General features: G+C 45.7%; 1 protein-coding gene across 1 annotated transcript in view; it reads left to right on the top strand.

The window, feature by feature from the left end:
* Positions 1-7,418: 7,418 nt before the first annotated feature.
* The window catches only part of LOC118408715, a 29,236-nt gene continuing 25,302 nt past the window's right edge, over positions 7,419-11,352 (top strand). Inside the window, exons 1-5 of the mRNA XM_035809568.1 lie at positions 7,419-7,521; positions 8,477-8,710; positions 9,410-9,438; positions 9,888-10,149; positions 10,901-11,064. Of these exons, the coding sequence (XP_035665461.1) occupies positions 7,419-7,521; positions 8,477-8,710; positions 9,410-9,438; positions 9,888-10,149; positions 10,901-11,064 (792 nt within the window). The remainder of the gene's footprint in view (positions 7,522-8,476; positions 8,711-9,409; positions 9,439-9,887; positions 10,150-10,900; positions 11,065-11,352) is intronic.

The raw sequence follows: 11,352 nt of genomic DNA, 5'->3' as shown, positions 1-11,352 counted from the left end.
TTTTATCTATGGAGCACTCATATTTTGTTGATGCATTGACACAGGTAATAAATAGTCTATAAAAAACGTTGTGTTTTCGATTACGGCACTAGAAAAATACAGTAGCCATTTACATGTATTAGACAAACACATGTAACGTTATATTTGTATATCAATAAATTGAACAAAGAAGTAATATCTTTATTACACATTTTTAAATTCGGATACCTAATTGGTGATTTGGTATCTGGAAGGTCACACAGTAATATAGGTTTGATTTATATGAAACGCCACATGCAAATTCATGCCAGCATATCATGAAATGCGTGACCTTGGCAGGTGTGATCACACATTGTGCAGGGACTGTTCGTCGGAGTATTTCAGTGCCTGAAACCTTGAATAGGTTAATTAAAAGAAATTTTAACAACTTTGTGTAAACATTTATTCTTGTATTCTGCATTTTTTGCTATTTTCTCTGTGTAGGAAAGAGAGGATGAGTGGGATACGTACTGACGCGGTCCTTGCGATCCTGCTTGTCTGCTTTGCCTTCGTATGCGGTCAGCAAAATACAACTTCCCCACAACCGACAGAGGGCACGGTTAACAGCACTTCAGCGACTCCGCCAGAGGGCGCTGTTAACAGGACCACAGTTCACCCACCTCAGGTCATCGTCCTACAGGCCGACCGTGAAAAACGCAGGATAAGTAGTCCGGGGTTCCCAGACAAGCCGTACCGAAGTAAGGACATTTATGAGTTATGAAAAAGGATCTTATAGACAAGCCAACTACGTCTTTATTTGTTTGTTTGTTTTGTTTTGTTATGTTTACTTATTAAGACAACCTTTATGAATTTCCTCTACTTTGTACTTATGATTGATAATTTTCAGTTTTGAATAAAGTATTAGGTTTGCTCTCAACTTTGTTAAAAACTGATACATGTATCATGATGTCATCTGATTGTATCAGTTAGCTAGCCCATCGGTTTCCTTATTTCCTTAAGTCTTAGTTTGGCGGAGACTTTCGAAAACAAACTTGGAGGTTTCTTGTCCCCCGTGCATGTTCCATTTCCCCGGCGTCATCGGCAAACAGTAGGTCTCTGATCAGAGCTTCGCGTACCTTTGTTTTGGCCCTAAGGCGGCTGAGGTTGAACAGCTTGCCATCTGATCTTGTGCGGAGGTAGATTCCCTCTGTTGCGGTACCAAAGGCGTGCTTTAGGAGCAGGGCGAAGAAGATCCCGAACAGCGTAGGAGCCAGAACGCAGCCTTGCTTCACTCCGCTGCGCATGTCGAACGGCTCGGATATGCTGCCACTGTACAGTACTGTCCCCTTCATGTTGGTGTGAAAGGATTCAATGAGGCTCTGCAGCTTGGGTGGACAGCCTATCTTGGGTAGGATCTTGAAGAGGCCCTCTCTACTTACCGTATCAAATGCCTTGGTGAGATCGATGAAGGCAATGTACAGGGGCATGATCTGTTCTCTGCACTTCTCTTGCAGTTGGCGGAGAGAAAAGATCATGTCTATAGTCGATCTGTTGGCGCGGAATCCACACTGCGACTCAGGATAGACACGCTCGGCAAGCTGTTGTAGGCGGGCTAGGATGACTTTAGCATAGATCTTGCTGACCACGCTGAGCAGCAGTGAGATGCCCCGGTAGTTGTTGCAGTCACTTCTCTCTCCCTTGTTTTTGTAGAGGGTGACAATCTTGGCATCTCGCATGTCCTGTGGCACCGCGCCTTCCTTCCAGCACTGACAGAGAAGTTCATGTAGCGGGAGCAGTAGAACAGTCTTGCAGTGTTTCAGTAGGTCGGACGGGATTCCATCGCTGCCTGGCGCCTTGCCAGTGGTCAAGCTGTCGATGGCTTTGTTGAGCTCTTCCAACGATGGCTCTGCGTCAAGTTCATCCATTGTTGGCAGACATTTAATGGCATCGAGGGCTGAGGGAGACACAGTGTTTTGCCTGGAGTAGAGGTCAGAGTAGTGTTCCACCCATCTCTCCATCTGTTGCTTCTTATCCGTGATCTCCTCCCCAGTGGTGGACTTTAGGGGGGTTGTCTTGTTCTGGGTTGGTCCAAGCGCCCTCTTAATTCCGTCATACATCCCTCTGATGTTTCCTGTTATCGCCGCTATGTGGATGTCTTGCCTGGTCCAGTACTCATTGGCACACCGTCGAGCTGTCTGTTTGACCTTATTCCTTGCAGCTCTGAGGACTTGGAGATTACTCTCACTGGGTGTTCTCTTGTACTCTGCGAGGGCAGCGCGCTTGGCGTCTATCACAGGAGCCATCTCTGCTGAGTGGGCATCAAACCAGTATATGGTGTCATAAGGCCTGTTCATTTGCTATAACCACCAAACTAACCCACCAAGTTTGATTGATGGATCCTTCTAGAAAAGTGATTTTTTTTTTAGATGAACTTAGATCGATGCGATTTGTCAACTATAATCATTATGACCATAGATTTATAGGAAATAATCTCAGTTTGGCGGAAAACCCTCGAAAAAACTTCCATTTTCCCGATGCAACCAACTCACTTTTTTTCTGTTTTTGTCTGCTAATGAAGTGTCAGTGGTGACCGCGTGGCGTAGCGGTAGCATGTTCGGATTTGCACCGAGGTTGCGGGTTCGAATCCGCCTACCGTGCCACCGATCTTGTGCCCTTGGGAAAGGCACTTTACACGACTTTCCTCACTTTACTCAAGTGAAAATGAGTCGTCCCTCGGATAGGACGTTAAATGGAGGTCCCATGTATGGGGAGAGTCACACCCCATGCACGTTAAAGAACCCCCACACGTGCGATGGTGCGGTGTGGATGGAGCAAACCATTCTGTCTGGAGTTGGTGATTCACTGCGAAGAAGAGTTCACTGCGCAGGCGCGAGGAGTAGACGTGTAAATCCGTAGCTCTCGCCTTCCCCAAAATCTTCACCCTTTTCTACCCTTTTCTACCCTAGTTTTCCTCCTCCCTTGGTCCTACCTTCCCCTCTGCCTACCCTATTCGACCCTGAAGAAGCTTTTGCCCCGACCGAAACAAAATTTTGGGTAGTGGATAGCATTTTAATCGCTAGCGATACAAGCTCAGTTCACCCGTGTTGGTCTCGACGAGTAAGATGGCGGCACCTCACATGTCGTCACCGTGGGATCTTTCTGCCTGACTCGGAAAGGACACACTGGGAACTTGAGTTCCAAACCCCGTAGCTGCACCGAACTGTAAGTACAGAACTTATTTCCCCGGACTCCGGAAGTCTCCAAACCCAAGTCGGATCTCCAGAAGCATATTTCCAAACTTCCTACAGACAAGATGGCGGAGCCGTGTACCAACATGTGACTCTCCCGACCGTCAAGCGACTACCTCTTGTGCACTTACAGTAGCTTTGTGCCACAAACTGTGAAGTTCACCGAATACAATTTACAAAAGTTGACGTATAAAATACTAGAGAAAACTAAAACTTCAATTTAAACGGAAGAAAATTTTTCTTTGTGAATCTATGCATGTCCAAACATGCCCGTGGAGCTGCACCCGACTCGTGAATGAAGTACTTAGGTCTAACTCACAAATGAATACCCGACTTTTTAGGAACCTCCCATTCCACTCATTTTGCTTATTGACCCTGTACTATATTGCTGTATTTATATCTGTATTTATATCTGTGAACATGTCAAATTCAAAATTGCTAAATTCAACCAAGTACCCATGTGGCACATGTGACCGCACCGTCTCCTGGAGTGATCTAGGAGTAGAGTGCGAAACATGTGGCCGCTGGTATCACTTATCATGTCAAGGGATACAGTCTAGCTCATATGACCGTCTAGGACAGAGTGAGGTGGTGTGGAATTGTGATATTTGTGTGCCCACATGCACAAGAAACTCCACCCCTAGTCCAACAAATTCCACTTTGAACAGTGAAAGTGACTTCAGATCCTCTCATTCATCCACTCCCACAAATTCCACATTGAACAGTGAAAGTGACTTCAGACCCTTTCATTCATCCACTCCCACCCGAGTAAATCAACAAAACAAGCGGTCCAACCGCCCTCTCAGGTTTTTAAACATCAATTTTCAATCTATTGTTGGAAAAAGGGCAGAGACTATGAACTTGATAGACAGTACAAAACCGGATGTTATCCTAGGGACCGAGTCCCATTTAGATGATACCATATTTAGTAGTGAAATTTTACCACCAGGCTTTAACATATTCAGACGGGATAGAAACAGAAACGGCGGTGGCGTTTTCATCGCTGTTGCAGACAATCTGCCATGCCATGAAGTCACCGAGCTGTCTGTTCCTGAATGCGAAATAATATGGGTAAAGATCAGAGTAAAAGGTAGAAAACATATTCTTGCTGCCTCGTATTATAGACCACATACAAGAGATAGCCTAGACCAATTTGAAACATCAGTCCAACGTGCAGTAACAACTACCAGTAATGCAACCCTCATCTTGGGAGGTGATTTCAATTTCCCCGCGTTTGACTGGAACACAAAGCAACTGAAAGTAACTTCCAATTATCCCGGTCTTCATTACCAATTCCTGGATTTTATCCAAGATATGGGTCTAGACCAGATGGTCACCCTCCCAACCAGAGGTGACAACACGTTGGACTTGTTTCTTACAAACTACCCATCTCTTGTACCACGAATAGAATGCCTCCCTGGCATTTCTGACCATGATGTTGTCTTTATGGAATTTGACATCAATCCTGTCTATAAGCGACAGAATAGGCGGAAAGTTCCTCAGTACTCTAGAGCAGACTGGCCCGCTCTCCACGCGGCTGCAGCCGACCTTTCTGACTCCATTGTAAAAGACTTTGGCAAAGACAAAAATACTGAGCATATTTGGTGCGCTTTTAAGGAAGGACTCTCATCTATGTCCCAACAGCACATCCCCCAAAAAACCCTAGGCGGTAAAAACAACAAACCGTGGGTAGACCATACTACTTCTCGCCTAATCCGTCGTAGGGACAGACTATACAAACGATGGAAAAAGACTGGTAACACTAAGGTACGTGAACAAATGAAGCTCTCAAACATACAATCCAGCGTCGGCTACGCCGAGCCTACTGGTCATACACTGAAAGTTTGTTTACTAACCAAGATGACCCTCATGCAGTCCCCGGGGCTAACATGAAGAGGTTTTGGACTTATATCAAGTCGCAGCGGACCGAGGCTGCAAGTGTTGCCCCCTTGAAAGTAGAGGGCAAACTTGTTACAGAAGCCGTGGACCGTGCAGAAGCACTTAACAAACAGTTTCAAAGTGCCTTCAGTCAAAAGGTCACTTTCACTGTATCAGAATTTCAGAATAGAACCAACCTCTTTCAGCAACCAAATGCACCAACATGTAGCTCGATAAACATCTCTGAGCCCGGAGTGCGAAAACTGATGCAAAACCTGGACCCCAAAAAGGCTCCTGGTCCCGACGGCATCAGTCCTAGGTTGCTGAAAGAATTGGCAGTCGAGCTAGCACCAGCACTCACTCTCCTTTTTCAGTCTTCACTCGAGTCGGGTGTCGTACCACGAGATTGGAGAACAGCAAATGTTACCCCAGTCTATAAGAAAGGGGAACGCTATCGTCCTGAGAATTACAGGCCAATTTCCCTTACCAGTATTCCATGTAAGATAATGGAGCATATTGTTACTAGTACGATTATGTCTTATGTAGAAGAAAATGAAATCATATGTAAAGAGCAGCATGGGTTCAGACGCCGCCATTCCTGTGAAAGCCAGTTACTCGGACTTGTGGATGACTTGTCTGTTGACCTTGAACAGGGGAGACAAACAGATGCCCTGATAATGGATTTTAGCAAGGCATTCGACAAAGTTTGCCACTCCCTACTCATCCATAAGTTAAACTACTACGGCATCACAGGGTCGCTGCAGACCTGGATCCAGAGCTTCCTCACCGACCGCCGGCAAGCGGTAGTAGTGGAAGGCTCAACTTCAAGTTTTGTACCAGTAGATTCAGGAGTGCCGCAGGGATCTGTTCTAGGCCCCACCCTGTTTCTGTTATATATAAACGACCTCCCTACCAGTTTGTCGTCTATTGCTCGTCTGTTTGCAGACGACACCTTGGCACACAAAACCATCAGCTCGACTAGGGATCAGGAAGTACTTCAAGAAGACTTGGATCGTCTTGCTGAGTGGGAGCAAACCTGGATGATGAGTTTCCATCCAGACAAGTGCCAAGCACTCCATATCACAAGGAAGAGGGTCCCCCAAACAATGAACTACAAACTTCATGGTCACACTCTTGTCTCAACCAAGGAAGCCAAGTATCTAGGAGTGACAATTACTTACAATCTCACTTGGTGTACGCACATCGCAAACATCACCAACAAGGCCAGCAGAACCCTAGGTTTCCTGAGAAGAAACATAAAGGTAGGATCCAAAAAGATAAAAAACCTTGCTTATGTTACATTAGTCCGACCATTACTAGAATTTGCTAGTCCCGTTTGGGACCCCTATACAGCAAAGGATATAGCGAAGCTCGAAGCGGTCCAGCGTAGGGCTGCCCGGTGGGTGTCAAACAGGTATCGACGGTCCTCCAGTGTCAGCGAAATGCTTCACGACCTTGAGTGGCCAACACTCCAGGAGAGACGACGGAGGGCCAGATTGGTCACTTTTTATAAATACCACTCAGGGGATCTGGCTATTAACTGCAAAACGAGTCCCGCTCCACAAGCTAGAAGTTCGAGATCGACCCATCCCGCAGCATACAAGGTACCGACTAGTAGAACCCAATATAGACAAAATGCCTTCTTCCCACGTACAACTAGAGACTGGAACGGCCTCCCAGCGGAGGTGGCGCTATCGCCATCCTTGTCTATGTTTAAATCCAAAATATAATCCCCCCTCAGTCTGCGCAGTGAACCTCTCCATGTTGCCACGGCTGCAGAATCCTCAAAAAGATGAGGTTGGCAGCCTAACCGAAAGAAGGAGAAGAAGACTACAAATCACCCGGGCGGAGGCCTGGCGAACCTTCGTGTCGTATCAGCCACACGGTGATTTACATCATTCACCATGCCCCGGAGAGGATATAGGCGCCGCCAGGGGACTAAAATGCCTATTTATACAGCACAACATGTTGTGCTGCCCCTACGGCTAATTAATCAGTCTACGGCTGATTAAAAGGCTATGGGACGAACGAACGAACGAAGTGTCATAAGTGAGCGAAGCTAACGATTTTGATTTATGGGTACATTCCTCTAGAAAAGTGATTTTTTTATAAGCTAGGATGCAATTTGTCGGGTTGTTAACGCCCGATTCCACGATGCCAGCGAGAGTGCCAAAAAAGTGTCCCCTTGCACGGAGCTGTAACGCCCTCTCTTATAGAAATGTCCGGATTCAAATGGTCGGGTAGTGGACAGATCAAATCATTACACTTTTCATTGCAGATTGGATGAATATTACGTGGAAGATTGCCGTGAACCACAGTCTGTTAGGTGATGACATGGTTCACTTGGCGTTCGACAATTTTACGCTGGAAGGGAAGTCTGAGAGAGGTTGTATCTGGGACTATGTCGCTGTGTACGACGGTAACGATCAATTTAAAGGTATGCTCTTCCAGTTCACTCCATATTTCAAGTTCAAAATGTAATCCTTTTGTTTGTTTGTTTGGATGTTTCTTTGTATTACATATCTAGTAAACTGCGCATGTCACAAACAGTATGTACCACACTGTACCTATACGGTTATTGGTCTTACCACTTACATTATGTCTTTTTAACTTCAACTTCTTTAGAAAAGTTCTGTGGGAATGTGCTGCCACCAGAGAGAACATTTTTCAAGAACATGACGGTAGTTTTTATATCGGACCGTGGTGTGACAGCTCCTGGATTCTCTGCAAGATACTGGACAAATCGGAAGAGAGAAGCGTTTTCGGGTAACACACTTTATCCACGGTTAATTTTAATAAGCTCGTTCACACTCCCGAGTACACACGTGTAACGACACGACTTGTGGGTAATATTACGTCAATGGTGAAGGACCCTGACTTGTGAACAGTTCTTGTCTCGACCATCGTCTAGATTTGCATAACAATGGCCAGTCGTGTTTTGCTTACGTCTCACTGGTCTTCACCTTTGACATATCACCCATACTTCCTGTCACCGCACATGCGTACTCGGAAGTGTGAGCGAGCCTATACGCATCTTTCTTGTCATGTTTTGACAGTCAAATTGCAACTCAATGGATTAAAATGTGTGTGATTCTAGTGCGTGTAGATCTACCTGTAAAATAGCTTGGTGCGGCCAATTACCTTAAAATTTGAATTTGAATGCCAGAGAAACAAAACGAAACAAATTGACACTTTGTGATAATCCCTTCCAACTTACCAAAAGGGTTATGATTTTCATCACAATACAATCTTATTACAAATAAAATTTTAAACCCTCTCAGTGACTTGGAATGTATTCTACTTACTATTTGATATCATTTTACTACGGAGGTATTTGCTTGGAAACATCTCTTGTTTTTAGCTTATGACCAAAGAACGTATATAACTGATAGATGTTGCTGCAGAGGTTAATGTTGCACTACGCAAAAGGGTATCACAGAGCAGTTTAGCTAGAAGGGACCAATGGCCTGCGGAGCGAGCCGTGGACGGAAACACAGGAAACCTTCTGTACCCACGATACGAATGCACATCTACTGCCTGGGAATACGAGCCGTGGTGGAAGGTTGATCTTGGAGACACACACGTCATCAGTCACGTGACAGTCTTCAACCGAGGAGACTGCTGTGGTGAGTAGATTGCAAGCACTACATCAAATATCATGTGCAACATCATTATTACCAGTGACAGTGTGCCAAAGAATTTATAAATATTGTACGTCTAAATGGATAGGAGACTTCTAATATTTTAAGCCCCAAAATTTTGAGTTGTGAATCTTATTTTTTTTGTTTTTGATGGCAAGTAGCATTCTTCTTCCGGTAATGTCCATCTGCCAACAGATAGTCCGTGGGAAGAATGAATTGAGTCTGTAGTTAGTACGGCAGGGGATGTGTTGGAGCTGTTGGTTATGGCCTCTCCGGCTTCTGTACATGTTGTTGTAGGGCAGGGGCTTTAAGGCTACGCATCGCACGCTTGTTAGGTTGTGGAGAATCGTGTACATCATCGCCAGTCTGGCGTGGCGACGCCGATCTTGAAGAGAAGCCCACTGTAGTTGGTTCAGCATGTCAGAGACACTAGAGATGTTTCTGTGTCGGTTCTGGACAAAACGCGCAGCCCTGCGCTGAATCTTTTCCAATGTCTAAATAATTTTGCTAATGTCACGGCTGTTGTGGGGATCCCAGACGGAGCTGGCGTACTCCACAACTGGACGGACCAGTGCTTTGCACGACAGCTCTTTGGTCTTGCTGGAGCAGACTCGTAAGTTGCGTCTTAGGAAGCCCAACGTTCTATTTGCCTTTGAGTAGATGTTCTCAATATGTGTGCCCCAGGAAAGGTCGGTCTGCAGTGTAAGTCCAAGGTAATTGGCGGAGGGAATTCTTTCAAGGGTGTGGTTGTGGAGATTGTAACTAGAATGGGCATTTAGAGCTTTTTGGCACACGTCAAGGGCAGCTGGCTGCACTTGTCTGGGTGGAAGGCCATATCCCACTTGCTCTCCCAGACTTCTAGCTTTTCTAGGTCTTCTTGCAACTTTTATGTACCTTCAGGGCAAGTAATCATCCGGTATACAGCAGTGTCGTCAGCAAACAGTCGGGGGGGGGGGGGGGAGGAGATCCTCTTCGGAAGATCGTTAATGTACGTGAGGAATAGACACGGCCCCAGCACCGTACCCTGTGGGACTCCCGACCTCACGTCCACGTAGCTTGACTGGGAACCGTTGACCACCACAGCCTGCTTACGATCACTGAGGAAGTTCGCTATTCAGCTGTTGGTGTGCCCTCTGATGGTGTGCATTTCTGTTGACCACAGATGTATAACGTCAAGAATGTGCATTTTACAGGACGACTACTGCGAAACTTTATGGTACGAATTGGTCCCTTTGAGGACATCCTTGAAAATACACCATGTGGGGACATTCACCGGGAAACTCCATCGGATGGGGAGATAATCGACGTGCGGTGTGTCCAGCCCATCTCGGGGAGGTGGGTGTCTATTCAACTGATCGAACGGACGAGCTTCCTGGTCCTGTGTGAGGTACAGGTGTATGCAGTGTCAGGTGACGCAGCGACAGGTAAGATAAAAGCCCCTTCACACGAGAAGCGGAATCAGCCGGAATGTCGTCAGAATGCATATGACTATTCTTTGTATGTTCCTGGGTATTCGTAGTGCATTCTAGAAATTCTCACTGCGGTACCAGATATTTCTGCCCATTCTTTGGGCCATCCCGAATATTTTTGTCATAAAAAACTTTCGAGGTGTATTCGAAGTTAAGAAATATTGAACGGCATTCAAAGTGTATTCTAACTTCAGTATGACCGCATTCTATGGCTTCCCAACATTATTCGAAACATTCTGATCTCATTCGATGGAGAACCGAAACGGCAAGCTACTCCAAGTCCTGCCAGGATGTGGCCAAAAGAATATCTGGAATGCAGTGAGAAAGTCTATAATGCACTACAAATACCCAAGAATAGACATAAGACAGTTATTCTGGCTCATTGCTTCTCGTGTGAAGGGGATGTAACGTCCATTTGGAATTCCCACCCGAATGTTGTACGAATTTTGCTAATTCTTCATTCCTGCTGTTTCTGCTTGATTTCTGCTAATTGATCAGTTTCAGCGTGAAGGTCCTATGACGGCTACAGCCGAGTTTACACATAGATTTTCCGAGTCGACTCGGAGAAGACTCCGCCGGAGTCGACTTAGAGTCGGATGAGGACTGTGTAAGAGATAAATGTAAAAATAAGATTCGTGGGTATGATTTGTGTGTATTTCTAGGTATACAATTTATTTGTTCGTTTCTTTTTTGTATTATTCTTCAGGAGTGATTCCGAGCACATCCCCTCCTCCTCCTATCCAGCCGCCTGAGAAGTTTTATGACCATTGCAAAGACCTGGAGATCGACACGGTAACGATCCCCAACTTCTACGGCCACAGAAGTGTTGAGGAGATTTTGACGTCACGGCAATGGCAGGAGATGGAGACGGCTAGCCTTTCGTGTCATCCACAAATCCGGCATTTTCTCTGTTCACTCTTGGTTACAGGATACAGAAGGTACTGTAAATGTTCACAGTGGTTCTATTTTGGCGCTTTTCGCGGTGACCACTTCACTGCGAACGCCAAACCATCGCGAAGTTTAAAATAACTGTTCTGTTTTCTTCCCGCCTCCACTCTTGTCTAAGTACTATGTGTACAGTATTATGATGCGTTGGATGCGTCTGCTACGGTGAAAACGCGTGGATACTAGTACTTACAAATCACAATGGTCCACGTC

This window comes from Branchiostoma floridae, unplaced genomic scaffold (genome assembly GCF_000003815.2).
Source record: "Branchiostoma floridae strain S238N-H82 unplaced genomic scaffold, Bfl_VNyyK Sc7u5tJ_372, whole genome shotgun sequence".
Taxonomy (NCBI): Eukaryota; Metazoa; Chordata; class Leptocardii; order Amphioxiformes; family Branchiostomatidae; genus Branchiostoma; species Branchiostoma floridae.
Note: the sequence above shows the minus strand (reverse complement) of the source record. Positions and strands in the feature narration are given on the sequence as shown.